The 24,129-nt window shown below is 34.5% G+C and overlaps 1 protein-coding gene and 1 pseudogene across 2 annotated transcripts; one reads left to right on the forward strand and one right to left on the reverse strand.

The window, feature by feature from the left end:
* Positions 1-810: 810 nt before the first annotated feature.
* Positions 811-4,360, forward strand: LOC111287226 (uncharacterized). Its single transcript, XM_022877604.2, has 7 exons — positions 811-1,263; positions 1,738-1,878; positions 1,967-2,332; positions 2,843-3,085; positions 3,242-3,334; positions 3,574-3,774; positions 3,860-4,360. Exons 1-7 carry the CDS (start codon positions 937-939, stop codon positions 4,070-4,072), a joined length of 1,584 nt encoding a protein of 527 aa, XP_022733339.2. The 5' UTR covers positions 811-936; the 3' UTR covers positions 4,073-4,360.
* A 154-nt stretch (positions 4,361-4,514) lies between these two features.
* On the reverse strand, positions 4,515-6,897 carry LOC111287227 (non-functional NADPH-dependent codeinone reductase 2-like; annotated as a pseudogene). Its single transcript, XR_016341690.1, has 4 exons — positions 6,118-6,897; positions 5,768-6,011; positions 5,501-5,680; positions 4,515-5,161 (listed from the first exon to the last, which is right to left on the reverse strand). The product of XR_016341690.1 is annotated as a non-functional NADPH-dependent codeinone reductase 2-like (transcript).
* Between the last annotated feature and the right edge of the window lie 17,232 nt (positions 6,898-24,129).

The following is a 24,129-nucleotide window of genomic DNA, read 5'->3' on the forward strand; positions in this document are numbered from 1 at the left end:
CTTATACATATAACTAATTATTAAAAAATTATTAGAAAGTTAAATTTTAAAAATAAAAAGATATATTTAAAGGTGTATTTGACAAATAAAAATGATTTTTTTAGTAAAAAGAAAAATTTTGGATAATTTAAAATTTTCAAATAAATATATCTTAAAAAGATTTAGATAACCAATAATTTTTTAAATAAATTGATTTAATCCATAAATAAAAAATAAGAATTAATTTTATTTGTTTAAATAAAATCTTATCAAAATAAAAAATAATAATTTTATCCCTTTAATTATTTTAAATCTAAATCAAATTTTCATTTAAATTTTAAACGTTTTGAATAATTAAATAAATTTTGAAATTTATTTTTTGATAAATAATCTAAAATTAAAAAAATCTTGTATATAATTATAAAAAAAATTTAATAATTTTTTAAAATATAAAAAAAAATTATCCACATAAATATTTACATCAACAAATTTTATCATATATATATATATATATATATATATGTTAGATTACGCTCTTCGTATGAGAAAAAAGTATTGGGATTAAAACATTTTGACTAATAATTTTTCCTCTTAAGATAATGACAAAATTCGAATTCTCAGCCTAGAAATGTTATTTCCAACTCAACTGTAATTCGTATTTTCGTCCAACGAACGAAGACTTTTTTTCTTTTTTTTTAATTCTTAAAGCTCTCCTTTTGCCACGTTGCCGTAATCCGCCGGCCAAACCAAACGGATCCCGTCCTCGTCAACCATCGTCGTCGACGAAACGAAAGTCAATTTTAAAGCTAATCCAAAATTTCCTCAACAACCAAGCGGACCATTCTCTCTCAATATCCGGCCCAAAACTCTGATGGCTCCCAAATTTTAGGGCAATTTTCAATTTTTCCCCTCTCTCGGACCTCAATCCCAACCCAGTTTATACGCTCTTTCTTTCCCATGTGTCGATTCTTCCATCGTTTTCTTCTATCGTTTTTTTTCTGTGTTTTAGGGTTAGGGTATGGCGTAGATTTTGGTCAAGCATTCAAAGCCCCCGTTAGTGTCAAAGATGTTCTCCCGGTGCTTCCGCGCCAGATATCTTGGCCGCTGTTGAAAAATCTTCACAGCGCCGTTGACTTGTTGCCCACTTATGTTGGATCAGTTACCACAGGCAATGGGTCAACTGATTGGAAAGGAGCTTGCTTTTACGAAAACAATGCTCGTCTCGAGTTGATGGGGAGCGATCGCATCAATTCGGGATTGGGCGGTGGTGTTATTTATCTCAGGGTTCGTGTCTTTGGCCTATTGATCACTATGACTCTGGTTAAAATTGAAGTTTTTAACCGCAATTAAAGTTGTTGAAAAGTTGTTAGTGATTTTCATGTGTCTCTTTGTTGATGTCTTTTGAATTAAATTACATTTTCTTTCAGTTGGTTTAGAGTGTGAAATAATGACTTGTTTTTTCTTCCTAATACTACAATGCTAATTATGGGTTATGGAATTTATTTAAGGTTATTCATGTATGTTTAGTAGACTATGGTTACTGATGTTGTAATAAGTTTTAGCAGCTTTAAATACGTTGTATAAACTTGGAATCTTTTTATTTTCCTTATTAGACTTCAAATCCCAAATTGAAAATTTGGTTGGTATCTCTTCTCTTGAGTCTCCAACATAAGGGTGATTGTTTAATTGTTTTACATACTACGGTTAAATTTGGAGTGTTGATTTTCGTTTTGAACTATAAAAAATGTTCTTTTACAGACATCTAAAGCGCACAGCTGGACCTGTATGGATCTTTATGTTTTTGCAACACCTTACAGGGTTACTTGGGATTACTACTTTTCTGCTCGAGAGCACACATTGAAATTTGATTCTTGGGAAGACACTGCTGAGTTGGAATATGTATGTTTTGATTAATTTTATGTCATTGAATATCATTGATAACATGCTTAATGCATGGAAATGACAATTATGATTCATTTTTGAGCAGGTAAAGCGGAACGGGATCTCTGTATTTCTAATGCCATCTGGAATGCTTGGCATGTTGCTTTCTTTAGTAGATGTGTTGCCTCTGTTTTCTAATACTATCTGGGGTCAGAATGCTAACCTTGCTTTTATGAAAACGCACATGGGTGCTTCATTTGAAAAGCATCCTAAGCCATGGCGTGCAATGATAAATCCAGAAGAAGTGCATTCTGGTGACTTTTTGGCAGTGTCAAAGATCCGTGGTTGGTGGGGGGGATTTGAGACATTAGAAAAATGGGTGACTGGAGCGTTTGCTGGTCATACTGCGGTTTGCTTGAAGGATGACATGGGTAATCTATGGGTTGCTGAATCAGGACATGGAAATGAAAAGGTATGCTATAAAGAACACGTGAATGCAGATTGTATAGTTATTTATTTGTTTCTCTTTGCTTCCTTTCCTCTTCATTAGTCCTACGATTTCCGGTGAGAGGAAAATTTATAGGTGTTCAAATGCTGTCCAGGATTCGCTAACTTATGGTTTTGATACCTTATCTAGTTGATGTATGATGTATCATCATTCATCACCCTTTAACTATTATCAGAAGTTGATCTCACTGTATCAATTTGACTTCAACATTTTTGTCGGGCTCCTTCCTCTCCCTCTTCCTTTGGTTGGGTTGAGAGGTATGCAGGAGGAGAGTGTTTTGAATTAGAATGAGTGAGGTTGTGAAAATTTGGTATGATTTGGTAGGTACTTTTGCCTAGGAAAGAAAATATATGAAGATACGAGATACACAAATTAAAAATTGGGATTTTTAATAGAGATTATGGTTGCCATGTTATTGAGATATTTTATTTAGGGCTTTCTTCCTTATGCCATTTGCTTGCATGAATTTTGCAGGGTGAAGAAATTACAGTGGTTATTCCATGGGATGAATGGTGGGAGTTGTCACTGAAGGACAGTTTTAATCCACACATAGCCTTGCTTCCTTTACATCCAGATATACGTGCAAAGTTCAACTCCACCGCAGCTTGGCAGTATGCTCGGAGCATGTCAGGCAAGCCATATGGCTATCACAACGCGATATTTAGTTGGATAGACACTGTAGCTGACAACTATCCCCCACCTATTGATGCTCACTTGGTAGGCATCTTCTCTGATCATTCTCTGCATCTTGAGTATGCTCTGCTGAGGTTGTGCTCAGGATGAGCAGATGGATTTACTGGCAAAACATTGAGATACTGAGCTTGCTAAATGAAGGTTGTTTCCCAACTCCTAACTTGACGATTTTGATTGCAGGTCATTTCTGTCATGTTTACGTGGACTAGAGTGCAGCCAACATATGCTGCAAATTTGTGGAATGAAGCACTAAATAAGCGGTTAGGGACTGAGGTATCGAGCTTATTCCTCTGTTACTTTTATAAGTCTATAACTGTTACTTTATGAGAAATAGTGAATCCCCCATCTTCCCGCTCTCTCTCTCTAATAAATGATTTTGGACTTTCACCAATTCAGGATCATGGGAAGATATAGGTTAATTAGATAATTTGTGATGGTGGAGTTGTTTGGATTAGGTGAGACTTTGCATGAGCTGATGAATTTATTATTTTGAACTCTACCTCTTTTCGTAGGATTTGGATTTGTATGGAATTTTAGAGGAGACTGAAAGGCGTGGCATAGCCTTTGATCAATTACTCACCATCCCAGAACAAGATGAATGGGTATACAGTAATGGAAAGTTAACAACATGTGTTTCCTTTGTCCTTGAGATGTATAAAGAGGCTGGAGTCTTTGGTCCTATTTCTAACTCAATTCAAGCAACAGAATTCACTGTAAGTATCAGTACTTTTGTCATCCTTTATTTCAATATTGTTTTGACTTGATCTTACAGGGTATGACATGACTTTTTATTTACAGATTCGTGATGCCTACATGCTTAAAATTTTCGAGAACAACCAAACTCGCCTGCCTAGTTGGTGCAATAACGAGAATGACCGGCTTCCATTCTGTCAGATTCTTGGTGAGTATTGGATGGAATTGCCACATTATAACACCATAGAGCCATATGTCAACATGAATGAAAATTGCCCATCCTTACCTCCAATTTATGATAGGCCCACGAGATGTTAAGTTTGATTGCAATCTGCTTGTGGACTAGTGCTCCCACTCACGTTTGTATCAAATGCTAAGACGCCTTTCTGGAATTGGTCTACAACTGTACTAGCTCTATTTATGCTTCCAGATTCCCGCTAGATATACTAAATTTCTGTAATAATATTTTCAATGTTACGAAAGTCAACGACATTTATGTACTAGTTTTGTTACATTACGCATTCGTGATCACAAACATCTGAATCAGTGCTTTTGGAATTATTGCAAGCGAGCTGGAACTCATATCAGCGGCAAGCTTTTTGATCACGTTGTACATTTTACATTAGACATTGTTTGGTGGTCGTTTTGGGAGATCTAACCTGGCAATACCTGCTCGTCTAATTAGCCTAGGAATCGTCGTTTTAATCGTCAAATCATTGTTTTTAAAAAGGAGATTCGTTGTAGAAGCATTGGCATGAACTTTGGGCAAGCTTGCTAGGAAAGCTGGTTCGGCTTTAGATTTGGGTAATTCTAAGCTTTAAGTCATCGACAATTTTGTAAATGAGTTTGATAAAAAAATGTCTCATATTTGGTTAGTTAATATCGATTATAACATGATAATTTTTATAGTTTACATATGTTTAATATGAAAAGATACAACAAGAAATTCTTATTCTATTATACAGCTAGCAGCAATATTTATTATAGGTCGGTCTTTTTTTTTATCTTTCTAAACTCTAAAACCAAAGGTTTAAATATTTTCTACTACTAGCATGTGACTTCGATACATTAGAAATAATAATAATAATAATAATAATAATAACATTATTATTATTATTATTATTATTATTATTAGCAATGAAAATATTTGGACAGCGGATGAAAAAATATTCCAAAATCCAAATCAAATTTCTCCATCCAACTCCTCGATTGTCTTGAAAGGTCCATATTGGGAGGTAAAAAGTTCTCCATCGCATCCCACATGCTTTGTGGGAGTTCATGGATCCTTTTCAGCTCGTCCTCGCTCAATGACCAATTGAATATCTCAAGGTTTTGCTTCATCCTCTCACCATTGAAGCTCTTTACTAATATACTCGCACCTTGTTCATATCCCCATCTCAGACATATCTGTTTTTTGATTAGCAATCAACCTTTTACTTTGTCTTCCATTCATCCAAATTTCAAAACAGATAGAGAAAAGGAGATAAAACCATAGCTAGAGGAGGATCCAGTAGCAAAGGTAGGGCGTTCATAAGGCACCCAAAAAATTGAAAAACCAGATAATTTAAAAGCCAATTTTTTCTGGGCACTTTCAAAAATCTTCTTTGAACACCCTTTTCTAAGATAAAATTAATAAATCCATCGTCAATTTTTAATTTATCTATAGTATAAGTAGACACTCTAAAAAAATTCTGGATATCCCACTAGCCATTGCATTACTACAACTTTGGCTAAGGAAAAAAGCACCTGAGCAACTGTCTTCCCTTTTGCCTTGGCAATTTCCTGCAGCACTTCACACTTCAGAACTCTATTGGTGCCCCAAGGGGTCCCTGCGGCTCCCAATGGAGAGTAACCTTCTAAAAGGATCCCATTTGCATTGCAAAACTCTCCTAGCTTCTTTTGGTTCCACAGCGGATTGAATTCCACCTAGCAAAAATTGTTAACAACTTCACCTATCCCAACTCCAATGTTCAAACCAGATTGAATGCGAGTGTGTATCAGGGATAGTTATACCTGATTAACATCCGGAGGGATCTCTGCAAAGGAAAGGATGTCAGCTAATTTTTTGCAGGAAAAATTGCAGACACCAATGGACTTTGTGAGGCCAAGCCTATGGCAATCTTCCATCGCTGCCCACACGGAACCGAAACCCATGGGGAGGAAGTCTTCCTTTCTTATTGGAAATTCCTAAATCCCTGGCTTTATGCTAATAGGCCAGTGAATAAGATAGAGATCGAGGTACTCCAAGTTGAGATTTCTTCATGAAAAACAGTTTAGACAAAGAATTTACTATGTCAGTGGCCAATATATATGTATCGAGATGGAGGAAATGCATGCAACTAAGAGGGCAATATATATCTTACTGTAAGCTCCTGTGAAGAGCAGGGAGAACAAGTTCTCCATGACCATCGCTGCACCACAGCTTCGAAGTGATGAAGAGCTCTTTTCGAGATTTAATTAAGCCAAGCGAAATTGCTTCTTTGATTGCTTCACCAAGCGGCTGCTCTGTTCCGTACATGGAAGCTGTATCAAAGTGCCTATAACCAAGCTCAATTGCTTGGAGAATCGCCTGCTTTGTAACTTGTGGTGGTACTAGTGGGTAGACTGCCGTGCCAAAGCCCAAACGCGGCATTCTCTGCCCACTTGAGCTCAAAACCTGTTCTGGAATCCTAAAAACTGTTGCCTCTAAACTGCTTTCCATCTGCTTAATTTGCCCTGTTGATCTAGTTTTGCCAACAACTCTAAGTTCTGCTTTTGTTTCTCTCGAAATGTGAATAAATCAAGTGCGAAGCCTTGGTATTATAAAGGAAAGGTTGAGTGTCATGAGCCACCCTTGTATAGGGCCATGACCGGGACTTAGGTTGTCATGAGCCACCCATGTATAGGGCCATGGCCGGGTAGATCCCTTGTGCTAGGAAAAGTGTCCCCATTTCAAACATTGTAACGGTTACTGGTAGCATAGCTCTAAAAGCTCTAAGGCTCTTTAGGGGGAGGTGAGCCGGCAGCGTAGTGTTGGGCTGTCTCACCGGGTGCTATACGAGCTTAGGCCACCCACCAAGGGCTACCTCCCTGGCCCTGGTGATGGTGGGAGGTCCCGATGTATGATTCCCGTTTATAATAAAATTCACCCCAATTGAATGCCCGATTGTTGTCTCGATGCGTTTCTTTCTTTCTCGTTGTGAATGTGCCTTGTTGTGTGTGTATGCTTGAGATTGACCTCGATATATTGTGCCTTATTGTGAATGCTTGAGACTAACCATGGTTTATGGTTATTTGTTCAAATATCGATCTATTGAAGGCTGACTTGGGTGGAAGCGTCCATTCAAGTGCCGTACGGGCTAGGGCTTGTTGAGAGAAAGCTTAGTCTGTGACACGTGGTATCAGAGCACGGTTGAGAAGTGCTAGAAAATGGATGAGATGGCCACAAGTGGTGGACCTGATCATCAACAGAGAATTGAAGAACTTGAGGCCGCAGTGGCCGCAATGAAAACTCACATGGTGACTAAAGATCGAGTGAGGGAGATCGAGACAACCCAGCGGGAGTTGTCCGATACTCTCCACAATGTGAGCGAGGAGGCTAGAGATGCCTTGAACATTCTCCAAAAGGAGTTTGAAGAGCTCAGAGCACAGGTGAACATTTTACAATTGGCTGTGACCAGGTCGGGTTCAAGCTCGATGGATAGGGGGAGAATGCCTAAGGTGCCGGAGCCTCGATGTTATGAGGGGGCAAGGGATACCAAGGAACTTGAAAATTTCTTGTTTGACATGGAGCAGTACTTTCGAGCGGTGCACACGGATTCAGAGGAAGACAAAGTAACAATGGCATCGATGTACCTCGCAGGGGATGCCAAGCTTTGGTGGCGTTCCAAGTTTATCAATGACGAGTGCTCGATTAAAACTTGGACGGACCTGAAGCAGGAATTGAAAAACCAGTTTTTCCCTGAGAATGTGGAGTATATGGCTCGAAAGAGACTCTGAAAGTTGGTGCAAACAGGGACAGTGCGAGAGTTTGTGAGGAGCTTCTCTACCTTGATGTTGGATATTCGAGACATGTCCGAGAAGGACAAGATGTTCTATTTTCTTGAGGGCTTCAAGCCTTGGGCCAGAGCAGAACTACAAAGACAAAAGGTGCAAGACGTGGCCACGGCCATGGCTGCAGCTGAACGTCTCCAAGACTATAACGATGGCTCCTTAAAACGAAAAAATCCTTCATCAGTTGGCAGTAGCTTCAACTTTGGAAGTGGGGGAAAGATGACCAGATTGGATAGTCCCTTCAGTGGGGGATCAGATAGGAGGCCTTTCGAGCGAGATAGCACCCAGCCCAAAACAAACAATGCAGTGACTTTCAGGCCTAGGCAACCGCTAGCTTATTTTTTTTGCAAGGGGCCGCATCGGGTGGCCGAATGCCCGCACAGAGGAGTTTTTAACACTTTAAGGACCTCATCTCAAGAGTCTGCAAAAATGTCGGAGAGCGTTGAAGAGATCGAAGAGGAACCAACCAAGATGGGCTCAATAAGGTTCCTCAATGCCTTTCACACCCAATTGAACACTATAAGGAAAGAGCAAAGTAGGGGCTTGATGTATGTGAATCTAATGATCAATGAGAAGGCCACCAAGGCCATGGTGGATACAGGTGCAACAGATACTTTCATCACATGAGAAGAAGCGAAAAGGTGTGGCCTCCAGGTTAACAAAGACTGTGGACGAATGAAGGCGGTCAATTCGCCAGCCTTTACGATTAGTGGAAGCTTCAAGGGTGTGACAACTAAATTGGGGCCATGGGAAGGGAAGGTAGACTTCACAGTCTCCCCTATGGATGACTTTGATGTCGTTCTCGGATTGGACTTCATGACGTTGGCTCAGGTGATCCCTATCCTCGTTGCTAGCTGCTTGTTGTTTTTAGGGGAACACCCATGTGTGGTGCCAACCAATATCTTGCCAAAGAGTGGGAAGAAAATGATTTCGGCTTTGCAATTCAAAAAAGGGGTAAAGAGAGGGGACCCTCTTTTGTGGCCATGCCGATCTACAAAGAAGGGTCGGAAGTAGAACCAATACCCGATGGCGTGAAGAGAGTATTGAAAGAATTCAAAGAGGTGATGCCAGAGATGTTGCCCAAGGTTCTACCCCCTCGACGAGCAGTGGACCACGAAATTGAGCTCCTCCCAGGAGCAAAACCCTCTGCTAGAGCTCCTTATCGCATGGCCCCGCCAGAGTTGGCCGACCTGAGAAAACAGTTAGATGAGCTTCTACAAGCCGAGTTCATCCGACCATCAAAGGCTCCTTTCGAAGCGCCAGTGATATTCCAAAAGAAGCATGATGGGAGTTTACACTTATGTGTTGACTACAGGGCCCTAAACAAAGTCACCGTAAGAAACAAATATCCTATCCCGCTTATAGCAGACTTGTTTGATCAATTGAGCCGGGCCAAGTACTTCTCCAAACTGGACCTGAGATCTGGATACCATCAGGTCAGAATCGTTGAGCGAGATGAGCTAAAGACCACTTGTGTAATACGGTATGGCACATTTGAATTTCTTGTTATGCCCTTTGGACTGACCAATGCTCTTGCCATATTTTGTACATTGATGAATCAGGTGTTCCATGACTACCTTGACAACTTTGTAGTCATTTATTTAGACGATATAGTGGTGTACAGCTCCACCTTGGAAGAACGTCAAGAACACCTACGCCGGGTATTTAAAAGGCTGCAGGACCACCAGTTATATGTAAAAAGGGAGAAATACGCGTTTGCTCAGACCCAAATCCACTTTCTCGGTCACATTGTCGAACGTGGCCACATTCGAATGGACATGGAAAAGGTTAAGGCCATCAAGGAGTGGACAACAGCAAAGAATGTTAGTGAGCTCCGCTCATTTCTGGGACTAGCCAACTATTATAGAAAGTTTGTGGAAGGGTACTCTTGCAAGACCATGACTCTCACAGAGTTATTGAAGAAGGAGCATAAATGGTGTTGGACCAACGAGTGCCAAGAGGCCTTTGAGAGATTAAAATATGCTATTATGAAGGATCCCATCTTAGCTCTCTTCGATATTGAAAAGCCTTTTAAAGTTCAGACGGATGCATTTGATTTTGCTATTGGAGGTGTGCTTTTACAACAACATCACCCGATAGCATTTGAAAGTAGAAAGCTAAGCGAAGTAGAGAGGAAATATACGGCCCAGGAAAAAGAGCTCCTGGCGGTGGTTCATTGCTTGAGGGCTTGGCGACATTACTTGTTGGGTTCACACTTTGTCGTGAAGACAGACAACGCAGCCGTTAGCCATTTTCTCACCCAACCAAGGCTTACGGTGAAACAAGCTAGGTGGCAGGAATTTTTAACGGAGTTCGACTTTCATTTTGAGCATTTCGCTGAAAAGACCAATCAAGTGGCGGATGCATTGAGCAGGCGACCAGAGTTGGCGGCCCTCAGAAGAATGGCCCCAATGGTAACTAGCAGGGCCACTACGGACATTCATAAGTTGATTGGAGATCATCTAGGGAAGGACCCGCAAGCCTGTGCCATCTTGAAGCTAGTGGAAGAAGGGAAGTCCAAATACTTCTGGCAAGAAAATGGGGTCTTGTGGACCAAGGGGCCTCGAATGTTTGTGCTGAGAGTAGGAGGGCTGAGACAAATGCTGATGAGGGAATGCCATGACACCCCATGGGTGGGACACCCAGGCTGGCAACGCACTTTAGCGTTACTGAAACATGGATATTATTGGCCTCACATGCGATGAGATATGATGGACTACACGAAGACTTGCCTTATTTGCGAACAAGACAAAGTCGAAAAGAGAAAACCTGCGGGCATGCTGGAACCATTACCGGTACCCACCAAACCGTGGGAAAGCATCTCTCTCGATTTCATTTCGAGCCTACCCAAGGTTGGTGATCTTGGAACTATCTTGGTGGTAATTGATCGGTTCTTCAAGTATGCCACATTCATCCCGCTCATAAGTATTGTACAGCAGAAGACACAGCTCGACTATTGTTCAAACATGTGGTCAAATATTGGGGCCTCCCTCAAAACATCATCAGCGATAAAGATCCGAGATTCACGGGGTCCTTTTGGAGGGAACTTTTCAAGATTTTGAGGTCCCAACTCAACATCTCTTCGAGCTACCATCCTCAGACCGATGGCCAAAAGGAACGTTTCAATGGATTATTAGAGGAATATTTGAGGCACTTTGTCCAAACCAACCAAAAGGACTGGCTTTCATGGTTGGACGTGGCTCAACTCTGTTTTAATTCCAACAAAAGCTCTTCCACTAACAAGAGCCCCTTTGAGGTGGTCACCGGACAACTACCAAGGCTACTCCACACTTTTTTGGAACAATATGGAGGAAAGAATCCGAGAGCTTTCAACTTCAGCAAGGAGTGGAAACAAAACACAGAGATTGCCTAAGCTTACTTGGAGAAGGCATTAAAGTGGATGAAGAAATGGGCAGACAAGAATCGCAGAGCTCAGTAATTCCAAGTTGGTGATTTGGTTCTGGTCCGACTAGTTCCTGAACAAATCAGGTTCTTAAGAAAGAGAGATCGTAGACTGGTGTGCAAATATGAAGGTCCAGTAAGGGTCATTTCCAAGGTAGGGAATGCTTCTTACAAAATCGACCCATCGAAGTGGATAAAGGTGCACCCAGTATTTCATGTAAGCAACCTGAAGCCTTTCCATGCAGATCCTACCGATATTAGCCGAAAAGAGCCAACCAGAGCCGCCATTACCATGAAGCCACCCTTAGAGCGTCGAGTCGAAGAGATCTTAGCCGACAGGGAAACCAAGATATCTCGAAGACTAGTTCGAGAATACTTAGTAAAGTGGGAGGGCTTAAGACTAGAAGAAACCAGCTGGGAGAGAGAGCACGACCTCCAAAGATTTCAAAAGAAGATTGAAGAATTTCAAGCCAGCAAGTCAACGAGGACGTCGATAGAATATGTGGGGGAGTATGTCATGAGCCACCCTTGTATAGGGCCATGACCGGGACTTAGGTTGCCATGAGCCACCCATGTATAGGGCCATGGCCGGGTAGATCCCTTGTGCTAGAAAAAGTGTCCCCATTTCAAACATTGTAACGGTTACTAGTAGCATAGCTCTAAAAGCTCTAAGGCTCTTTAGGGGGGTGAGCCGGCAGCGTAGTGTTGGGCTGTCTCACCGGGTGCTATGCGAGCTTAGGCCACCCACCAATGGCTGCCCCTCTGGCCCTGGTGATGGTGGGAGGTCCCGATGTATGATTTTCGTTTATAATAAAATTCACCCCAATTAAATGCCCGATTGTTGCCTCGAAGCGTTTCTTTTTTTCTCGTTGTGAATGTGCCTTGTTGTGTGTGTATGCTTGAGATTGACCTCGATATATTGTGCCTTATTGTGAATGCTTGAGACTAACTATGGTTTATGGTTATTTGTTCAGATATCGATCTATTGAAGGATGACTTAGGTGGAAGTGTCCATTCAAATGTCGCAAGGGCTAGGGCTTGTTGAGAGAAAGCTTAGTCCGTGACACTAAGCTTGTGCACAAACAAAAAAAGATAAGAGGTTGAGCTGTTTCGACTTTTTGGATGTTATAAGACTTTTGACTACACGCAAGGGGCATGACGTGAGCCCTTCACCCAAACTTAGATTATCGAAGTCCATGTTATCTTTAAAGGTAATATTCTGTAATATTTTAAAATTATATATTTGAACGTAATATTAAAATTATTATATTATAATTAAATAATATTAAAAATTATGATACAATTACAATATTATTTGAAATTCTACTTTTAATTAATAAAAATCTTTTATATATAAATAAAGATGTTATGTATTCTTTTTAGAATATTAACAATTTACAATATCTTATTTTTAATATTGCATTTAACTGTCTAATTAAGAAATACTATAAAATATTACCTTTAGCATTTAATCAACTCGGTGGTTGAGAGAAAAAGAGAGTACGAAATATGCTTCAATTAGTCTTCTGAGAGCTATGCTCTGTAGAAGTAAGCCAGTCTTGTATATGCAAGCGAGTAGATCTCGAGACAATATGTTGGCTGACCTTTGAGGAGTAGTTAGAGTTCCCGTAGAAGTCAGTTTAGTCATCACAAAACAATGAGTACAGTAGCAAATTTAGACAACCTATGGCAGAACCTGTGTTTAACAGAAGAAGAAAGAGAGGGGTTGAAACAACGGTGGGTGAAACAGGAAACAAGGTGGATAAAACGGAGGCATGGATGCTTGGCAGGCTGCTTGCATACCGACCGTTCAACAAAGAGGTAATGAAAGCAACGCTAAAACTAACATATGGAGGATTACTAGAGATGTGGACATAGCAGATCTAGAACACAATTTATTCTTGTTTAAATTTTTCTCAGTGACCGATAAGAGGCGGGTTTTGGAAGGATCACCATGGAGTTTCGACAAACAGCTGCTATTATTTCATGAGTACAAAGTGGAGCTGAAGCCTAAAGACTATGTATTTTCACATGCACCATTTTGGATTAAGGTCTATGCATGGCCTGCCGCTTGGGATGAGAAACCAAGAAATAGCAAGAAACTTAGGAAGTAAAATCAGTTCACACACCTTTGTTGCTCAAGTAATATTGCTATCTAGAGGTTTAGGAATGAAGGCGCCCTCCATTGGTACCCATGGATTTGTAAACACCTTGATATGCACCCCCTTCCCCACATGCCACCTTACCCCCATATTTAACACCTCTTTGGCTATACATAAACATTCCATGTATAGAATGAATGGCCCCACATCCGCCTCAAAGAAAGTGTTATTGGGTGTCATAGCGTATAGATCCGTTGATTTATTGCTAAACGTGGATTAAAAGAGTCACCACCAATTTTTTTTATTAAGGTATGATTAGCCACCTAACAAAATTTATTTCGTTTAAAGAGGAGTCTCAATATTAATTTAAGTATTTTTAAATAGTAAATTCTTATCCATGAAAATCAGATTTTAGGTTCAAGAGTGTAGTTACATGTAAGAAAGATTATAACACATTCACAACGCCCACCCAAAGAATAGTATCAGTTTAATTTCAAATTATCTAAGTCTTAAAATATTCTTATAAATTTTGCCAAATTATTTAATTATTGGAAACTAACCCTAAATTTGTTCCAATAGTTTAGTAGCAATTTAAGATAATTTTTTCATCTCAAAAGTATTCATGGAGAGTAGTATTCCACTCTGAAGAGACTCCGTCGTCGAGTTCATTAATTTTTTTTATTCAAAAAAATAATTAGTAAAATTTTTCAATAATTTGATAAGATTTACTTTAATGCAAATCTCTCAATAGTTTGGCGAGATTTCTTTATAAAATTATTTTTAGAAAATGTATTAAATCTTTCAATAATTTGGTAAAACTTAATATAATATGCAAATTTCTAATAGTTTAGTAGGATCAAAACAAAATATTTTATTAGCAATAATTTTTTATAAAAATTGATTTATGAGATTCGCAAGAATGAAAGATTCGCAACATTCTAAGTTTTACGGAGGTTCTAGATTCACAAAGGTTTCAAGTTCACAAGAAATTCAAAGATTCATAAGAAATTCAAAGACTCACAAGAGCTTCAGTTTCGTAGGAAATTAAGGTTCACAAAAAATTCAAAGATTTGTAAGAAATTCAAAGATTATCAAGAAATTCAAAGATTTACAAGAAATTCAAAGATTTGCAAGAGCTTTCGTTTTATAAGAAATTCAGGTTCACAAGAAATTCAAAGGTTGCAAGAAATTCAGATTCACAAGAACTTCAAAGATTCATAAGAGATTCAGGTTTGCAAAAAAATTTAAGCTCGAAAGAAATTCAAAAATTCGCATTCAAAAGATCCAAAATCTAAAGCTTTATGTTTAAAAAATTTAAGGATTCACATTAAAAATTTCAATGTCCAAAGATTCTTATTTGAAAATTTTTAAGGTCTCATATTCAAAAGTTAAAGATTTTCATTCAAAACTTTTGGGATTTACATCCGAAATTTTGAAGATTCACATTCAAAAATTTTAAGATTTACATTTGAAATTTCAAAAATTCTCATTTGAAAAATTTTAAGATTCACATCTAAAAGTTAAAGATTTTCATTGAAAAATTTTAGGATTTCGCATCCAAAATTTAAAAAATCTCATTTGAAAAGGTCATTTAAACAAAGGCTTTATAACTTTAAAAGTTTGGAAAGTTCATCAATAAAACATCTCATTATGAAAGATATTCCTCATTTGAGGATTCAAAAATAAAAAAATTTCTCCAATCATAATCAAATTCTTGTACACGACAAATGTCATGCAAATGCCTTCTAAATAATGCAAATGCCATAATCCAAATTCTCACTAAATGTTGCAAATACCAATGTCTTACTATAATTCAAATGTTCTTTACATGATGCAAATGCATGCTCCAACAATGATGTAAATCGATTCCCCAACAACGATGCAAAGGCAATTATCACAATGTATGTAATGCAAATGTTACTATATCAATATCATGAAATTATAGTCGTGAAAACAAAGTTCTCAAGACTTTACCATTCTTTCTTAGCTTTCTCAGTATTAACAATCTCAAAATAAATTTTATCAATTAATCCATGTTATTTTTCTCATCTAGTCATAACTCACAGGTCATGTCAACTAATTTATCATTATATTCATCATTGGGTCACCTTGTTTGCCCTTTTTAAATCATTTTCTCTGGCTTCTTTCACTTCTTTCATCTTAGATTTCTTTTAAAAGAATGAAAAAAATCTTTTATGAACATTGTCATTTATTTATTTACTATCATTCTAATTCATGACAAATATGATACATTTCCTTGATTTATTGAGGGGATGTAAACTTGGTAAATAATAAGAAAAATGAATCTTTATTATTGAAAGAAAAAAAGTATGGTCAATAACAACTCAAAGATAAATGAAAGCAAAATGTTGTGACTGTTTAAATAGGATATCAACATCTAGAATATTGATTGTTTAGACAATTTTAAACTCAAACTTAGAAGCCTTGTTAAAAAACACATTCCATCAATATCTTCGATCTTTGAGTCAATCATCATCCTCATTCTTGAGATCTTTAAATAAAGCTATTTGTCTAAGTTTCTATTTTTACTTAAACCACCCTTTTAGGGTTTTAGTTTAAATATTCCTTTTTTCGCTTTTTTTTTTTTACTTTTTACTTTTCTTTTGTTTTTTCATTTTTTTTGCAAACCCCTTTCTCATCTTTTTTTTCTTATTTCTCTTTCCCCTTTGATCCATTAATGATTCTTTGATCAAAACTAAAAGTAATCCAACGGTAAATCTGCCTTAATTCAATTTATGATTTCCCAATTTGAGTATTCACATTCGATCAAAATAGAATTTTAAAGGACGTAACATAAGCTAGGGTGAGGGGTTATGAAAGAAATGAACAAAATAGGCTTAAACTGTATTTGAAGGCTTAGCAAACCAAGAACCATTTCTTTTGTTAGCCTTAAATTGATCCTTATTTTAAAATGACAAGAAATTAAGCTAAATAAGCTTGATCAAGATTTTAAAAAAGATTTCTTTAGTACATATTCTAAAGTTTTATATTTTGGTACTAAATAAATAATATATTTTTCATAGTGTAAACAAACATTTCTTTGTTTTCATAATTCTGAAACCAAATCTATCTTTAAAGATTATTTATTTGAACTTAAATGAAAGTACAATTGTTGTCTTCAAAGTGAATTTGTTCATTTTAGACTCAATACAATTTTAATAACAATGGTTTTAAGAAATAGATTAGCTTAAGAAAGTTGTTTTACAAGAACAAAGTTTTCTAACATTGAACTTTTTTTATTTTTTTGTATCAATTCACAAAGCTTTAATATTTGAATTTTATATGGTTGGAAAGCTCTTTGAGTCTATGTCATAACGTCTAGATCCAAGGATCCATTGCTAGACATTGATTTGAAGGAATTGTCACAAATCTTTTTTATCTAGTTGCGACTGGCCACCTAAAGAATTTATCCTTTTAAGGAACACCTAAGCCTAAGGATCCCTAAAAGAATAAGTTCAGGTCTACTAACCAGAACAGGGTTCGGGAGTACGATTACGTGTGAAGAAGATTATAGCACCATCACAACACCCATCGAAAGATGGTAACAACTTAATTTTGTGTTATCCAATAAGCTTTAAAAATTTATCAAGTGATTAATTATTGAAAATTATTCTCAATTGACTCTAATACTTTTAGCAAAAAATTGAAAAAATTTCCTTACCTTAAGAGTATGCAAGGAGACTACTGTTTCATTTGCAGAGACTCTATCGTCGGATATTTAACATTAAAAAAAATTCAAAAAGAAAAAAAATAAAAAAAATGATTCAACTTTAGATATAAATCCTTTTCTCTTCAAAAATTCATTACTTTTGTACAAGAAAAATTGATACTTTCAACTTTTTCTCGAAAATATTTTTTAGAAAACTTATTTTCAAAGAAAATTGATACTTTCAACTTTTTTCTCAAAAATATTTAAAAAAAAAACTTATTTTCAAAGAAAATTGATACTTTCAACTTGATACTTTCAACTTCTCCTCAAAAATATTTTTTAGAAAACTTATTTTCAAGGAAAATTGATACTTTCAACTTTTCCTCAAAAAACTTTTTTAGAATTTTTATTTAAAGAAAATCAAAAAATAAAATAAAATAAAAATAAAAATAAAGATAAAAATAGAATAAAATAAAATAAAAAATACTAAATAATTCTAATTTAATCAATAAATAATAATAACAATAATAATAAGAATAATAATAAATAAATAAATAAAACTTTTGAACGGCTCGGCTCGACTCTAGGGAAATGGCTCGACTCAAGATAGAAAAGACGCTCGAAGACGTGGCTCAGGGATGTCAGCTCGACTCGGTTCGGCTGTAAGTGTCGGCTAGCACTCGGGTTACACGTGGGTCAAACGTGGGTTGGCGCTCAGATCGGGTCGTCCGATTTCAAAACGCACAGATCCTCTAGGAATAGTAACACCAAAACGACGTCGTTTTCAGCAAGTGTAAAAGGCTCTAACCTCTATTTTTCAGCAGACCGCTCATTCCCTTTCTCTCTTCCCTTCCATTCCTCCTCCCTCTCTCTAAACAATCTCAGATTCCAGCTGAATTTCTATCAGAATTTGGAAAAAGTCATCGAAATCTTCAAATCTAACCGAAAAACTCGTCAAAAAATTCAAAGTTCGTCAAAAAATTTCGTCAAATTCTGAAAAATTTACAGAAATTTTCCAAAAAAAAGGGCCAAAAATTCAAAAAAATTTCAAGCTGTTCTAACACACCAAAACCCTTTTTTAACTTCTGTTTCCTATTTTTGTGTGTTTTTTGCTCACTTTTTGTGGATCTATTTATAGGAATTTATCAGAAGAGTTTCTGATCAATCCCAATTCCCTCTTGGATTGGGATTCAATCCTTGAATCTAATCTGGACTCTGATTGAATCCCAAATTCACGATAGTATTCTAAATTTTTATCCTAATCCCAGTCGAATAAGAAGAAATAATAATAATAATAACAAAAATAATATATTAATAGATAACTAAAAGAAAATAATAATAATAATAATAATAGATAAATAATACTAATAATAGATAAATTATAATAAAAAAACATATATATTAATAGATAAATAAAAAAATATGTTAATAGATAAAAATAAATATATTAGTAGATAAATAATAAATATATTTAAAAAATAAAATAATAATAATAATAAAAGAAAAAATGGACCTATTTTACCCTTTGGACCAGGCCCAATTGATCCGAACCTGGACCAAATTAGGTGTTTAAAGTCTATTTTCTATGTGATCAAACAAAATCAAAATCAAAATTTTGTAAAAAAAGATTTTAAACTTTTACTAGACATTTTTGTAGTTGTCTAAAAACTAGACAATAGGTAGATTTCAAATTCACTATAATTCATAAAAAATAAATTAGGTGATAAATTTTATATGGATAGAAAGTCCTTTTAAGTCTAGTTTATAAATCTTCAAACAGTTTATGATTTGGATTTGTATAACTCAAGATACAATCAAATTAGTAAATAGAATGCAAAATAGGAGACATTCACCTAGATGGACAGGATTGATTCCCTTAAGGAAAGGATCGATTCCCTTAAGGAAGGGATCGATTGATTTTTCTTACAGAAGCAATTTTTATGTTAAAAAGGTAAGAAAAGATTAATCACCCTATGTAGGGGATCAATCAACCCCTTGAACCAATCAATCTCTTACATAAAGGGATCGATCAAGTCTTGTTTTTCAAGCTTGAAATGGGTAGCAAAAGTGAATCAATCGATCCCCTCATGGAAAAGATTGATCAGGTATGCCTTGGAACAATTCTAACAACAAGTTTCTCATACTTTCAAAGACTATTTTCTTCTCTCAAGCATTCTCAATGGCTAGCTCTTCAATTCTTTTATAAGTTGGGCACTCTAACACTCCAAGAAGTTTGATGAATCAAGAGAGCAAGATTAAACAAACCATATATTCATTCTCTCCAAGAAATCAAAAGTTTTAAAGCTTTAAAGTATATATTTTTGTATTTGTTGTATCCAAATCATTATTGTTGATTCATTCATTAAATTTTTTTGTACTTTATTAGGTAAATACTTAACATTTGAGCGATATTTTTAGTTTACATTTCTATTAATTGATTTTGTAACCAAGAGGTGTGGTATCCTCTTGAATTTATAGGATTGAAAAATTGTTACTTAGCCTAGAAAGTAGAGAGTGTAAGGCTTCTATCTTAAGCCTTAGAAAGAAAAAGATAGAGTTGTAATCTCAATTCAAGAATGGTGGTTTGAAGTCTTGGTATGGAAAACCAAGAAGAGAAGACATATGTGCCTTATGAAAAAGGACCAAACCTCTACAAATATTTATGTTTGAATCTCTATCCCTATCTCTTTATCTTGATTATAGTTTATATTTGCCTTAAGATTATCAATTTATTATTAATTGCATCATATTTTGATATTGATCTTAATTTTTCATTCAATTATTTTGAAATCATTTTTTGGAAAAAACTTGAAGAAAGCCAATTCATCCCCTCTTGGATCACCATCACACCTAAAAAGTGAATAATTGGTATCAGAGCTTTGGTCTCTTTTTATAGGTTTAACTACATTAAGTAAAGATCTTATAGCTCAATTTAGGTTCCAAGATGGTGAGAAAGTCTTCAAAGCTCCTATATTTGATAAATTTGAATTTTATGAACGGAGAAAGAGGATGAAGATATTCATAATGGCCTAAGATTTAAAGCTTGGAATGTGATAAAGAAAGGGCTTGAAATTCCTTCAAATGATGTAAATTATATAAAGCAAATGATGAATAATGCCAAGGTAAAGTGCTTACTATATGGAGCTCTTTAACTCCCACAACTGCAATTTAATCTCAAATTGCTCCACTTCAAATGAGATTTAGGTTCCAAGATGGTGAGAAAGTCTTCAAAGCTCTTATGTTTGATAAATTTAAATTGTATGAACGGAGAAAGAGGATGCAGATATTCATAATGGCTCAAGATTTAAAGCTTGGAATGTGATAGAGAAAGTGCTTAGAATTTCTTCAAATGATGTAAATTATATGAAGCCAATGATGAATAATGCTAAGGCAAAGTGCTTACTATATGGAGCTCTTGACTCCCACAACTGTAACTTAGTCTCAAATTGCTCCACTTCAAATGAGATATAGAGAAAGTTGGATGAGCTACATGAAAGATAAATTTTCAACCAAATGCATCATTTCTCATAGCTATTGAAGAGCCTAAGGTAACTTCTACTTTAATTAATTCAAATTCATATACTTTTGATGAATTACAAGATGCCTTTGATGAGTTAGTTATGAAATTTAAATTAATAAAAATGAAATACAAGAAAATGATTTCAAAATTAAATGTTGAAAATGATTTTTTGATAAATGCAAAAAATATTTTGAAAAAAGAAAATGAAAAATTGAAAATAGATTTTAAAACCTCTTAAAGTAGAAATGAATTTCTAGAAAAAGAAAATATTGTTTTGAAAAAGAAATTTGATGAATTGATGAATAAAAAACAAAAGCTTTTAAAGAGTTCATTAAGTATTAAAATGATTAAATGTAATTTTTATAATTTTCATGGTCATACTATACATACTTGTCTATTAAAAGAAAAGTCTCATTTAGAATTGCATAAGTATGGGTTCCTAAAGGAAGAAGAGACTTGGTCACTAACTCTCAAAGATCCAAAGCAATTTGAGTACCAAAAATTAAATGAGATTATCTCTTTGTAGATGTGCTAGAATAAGAAGTTACAATGTGAGATTGAAGATTAAATACTTTAGACACACAATGGAGATGGGTAACCTTTAAACTTTTATTTTAAGTGAATATGAAATTGGTTATTCTTGTTAAACATTGAGTGCTTAATGGATATTGGTATATGTTTTATTGATATATCTTGAATATACCAATTTTATGTGATATATGTAAGCTTGAATTGAGTATGTATTTTTTTGGTATGATTTTAATATATTTCACATGCTTGTTGATATTGTGTTTAATACTTGTTTGCTTGAGATACATTTTTTAGAGATTGCATGAATGATCTTGATATTTGGATATTATTTGTGAAATTGCTATTGGTGTTTGATGTGATTCATTGTGTACTAAATTATTTTTATATTTATGCACAAACTTAAGGGAGTACTCAAAGCTTAATTATTTTGAAATTTTATATTTTGCTTTGAAAATAATTTTTGCTAAAGTCAACCTTTAAAATATGAAATTTTGTTTTAGCAAGCTTTTTATTGTAACATGAATTTGAATATCATGAATTCAATAATTTAAACCTACTCAAACAAAGAAAATTTGATAACTTACAATATTTTGAATTTTTCATAGGTGTTACATGCAAATTTTAAAAGATTTTAGAGTTTAAAAGATCAAATCTTGTTTTTGAACATACATGGGCATAAAAACCATTTAGACAATTTCAAATTGTGATATAAAGCTTTTCTAAATGGTTTGAAGAGCTTAAATGTGTATTTAAACATATTTACCCATCTTAATAACCTTTTTCAAGGAAATATAGGATTAAGAGTTAACTTTTTTATTTCCTTGTTTCTAATGTCAAATGATCACTTGAACAACTTTGTTTTGTCATTTAAAACTTGTTGAAAAGGTTTAAGATGGTTAAAGATGAGCTTGACTAGTTTTAAAATTTATTGAGATATTTTTGAAGCAAATATGAGTTTTAAAGTGCAAAAATCAAAATCCTAGACATATTAAGCTTTGAATGGATTATCCTATTATATTTTGCATAAATATATTTGTTTGAATGATTTTGGTGTGATAGAAATGATTTTTATGATTTTTATGCATATTGATTTACGATTATTAAACATGCCTATATAACCATGATATTTAAAATTGCTCAATTTGTTTATAATGCTTGGATCTTGTGAATTCTTTAAACTTGATTGTGTTATACATAATTGTTTTGATTCTTAATTTGTGATGTTGGTGAATTAATGAACATATTGTGCTTAAAAGATATATATTGATTCATTGTTCATCTATGTTTTTGGTCAAGATATGTGCTCATATGATGATTGATTCAATTTGACCTTAATGTTTGTGGTTTAAAATGCTTGAATTGTTTATCTCTTGATTGTGAAAGATATTTTGTGAAATATGCTTATTTTTGTGCTTAAATATTTTTATTAATTTTGTGAAAGGTTTTGGATCTTTGTACTCAATTGATATATCTCTTGATTTGTGATATTAAATATGATGAACTACTTGTTTGTAAATGAAATATGTTGTTAATTCATCTATTGTTTTTGTCAAGTGTATGCTTATGTGATAGATGTTATTTATCTTTACTTAACATGCTTGCAACATGACTTAAATGTGTGATTTTCTTATGATGCTTATTTTTAGCTTAAGTCATTGTTGATTATGGCTTATAATTTGTGTAGACATATTTATGCTTTTATGCTAAAATTTTCTTGAATATGTTTTTTATGATAAATATGTCTTCCTTGAGTTTTTAGTTTGTATATAGCCTAAAACTTATTTTGACATATTTTTTGGTGATTTATTGAATATACATGAATATTGAATATGTCTTCTTTATATTCAACATTTATAAATGATTTAGAAAAGATTCACGTTTTGCACATTACATGAGAACTTTAGCTTTAGTGCCAATATTGTGATATTTGATGCTTAACTTGATATATGGCCTTTAGCTTAAGTTTATAAATATATCTTTTTTGCTATTGGTAACTTGTGCTTAATGAACAAAATTTCTCTTGCCTATAATGACTTAGAATATGGAATTATTTTCTAACAATTTGTATAATTTTTATCAATTGATTTTCTTGATGCTACTAATGAACATTTCTTTATCAAGAATATTTTCTAAGTCTATACTAGGAAAATGTGAAGTGAGCATGAATGAGCATACATTTTTAAATTTCAAGTAGAACAAGCAAAGCAAGTCATCTTCATTATTCAAGCCCAAGTACATTAAAGACTAACTCAAATGATGTGGAATTGAAGATTTAAAGCCTCACTTAATTACAATGAGCACAATAACATAGCTTGATAAGGATGGAAGTAATTGTATTGAATCTAAGCTATGTGCCTATGATTTATAATGTTTAATGCATGATTTGATAAATGTTTGCTTTGATATGTACAAAAATGAGATATTATGTTTGAATTTGTGAACAATTTGCACAAATTAATCACCAAGCTACTTGATAGAATTTGTCTTAACTTTGTTAAATGATTGGATTGATTAATATTCATGCTTAGTTCTTGATTACTTTGATTAATTGTTTTTATTGCATGAGTATTCATTTTAATATTTGGACATAGATATGAGTTGAATATGTTGATTTTTTTATCATTCAATTACCTTATGGATTATGAACTTGCAATTTTGAAACTTTATGTACATGTTCATTAGTTGAGTTCATTGAGATAGCATGTACCATATTGTGTCTAAAGGTTTGCACTTGTTTTGTATATTGCTATATGTGATTTGAAATGTTTTTGCATATGCTTGTATAATTTTGATTGAAAAATATGTCTGAACTATATTTATGTACTTGCATATGTTTAGATTAAGAATATTGCTTTGCATTGAAATAACTTGAAATATATTTGAATAATAATTATGCTTTCATTATTTCTTTGCTAGCTTATGTGTTCATCATGTTTGAAAAATGCTTGAATAATCTTTCTTATGATATGATGATAATTGAACCTTATTGCTTATTAGTATACATTCTTTATTAAATTCATATGAGTTTTTGCTTCTTATTTGGATATGATAGCTTATGAAATATTACTATTATCATTTATGCATGTATTGAATAAATCTTTCATATGTTTGACGTGTG

Source organism: Durio zibethinus, chromosome 4 (assembly GCF_047325235.1).
Source record: "Durio zibethinus cultivar Kanyao isolate XHJ-2024 chromosome 4, ASM4732523v1, whole genome shotgun sequence".
Lineage (NCBI taxonomy): Eukaryota > Viridiplantae > Streptophyta > Magnoliopsida > Malvales > Malvaceae > Durio > Durio zibethinus.

What these genes read in the sequence shown, in the direction of transcription:
- LOC111287226 (XM_022877604.2), top strand. Translation starts at nt 937, where the DNA reads ATGTGTCGATTCTTCCATCGTTTTCTTCTATCGTTTTTTTTCTGTGTT. An exon ending in ACACTGCTGAGTTGGAATAT is followed by an intron (nt 1,879 to 1,966) that starts GTATGTTTTGAT and finishes ATTTTTGAGCAG; the next exon opens with GTAAAGCGGAACGGGATCTC. An exon ending in CAGGACATGGAAATGAAAAG is followed by an intron (nt 2,333 to 2,842) that starts GTATGCTATAAA and finishes TGAATTTTGCAG; the next exon opens with GGTGAAGAAATTACAGTGGT.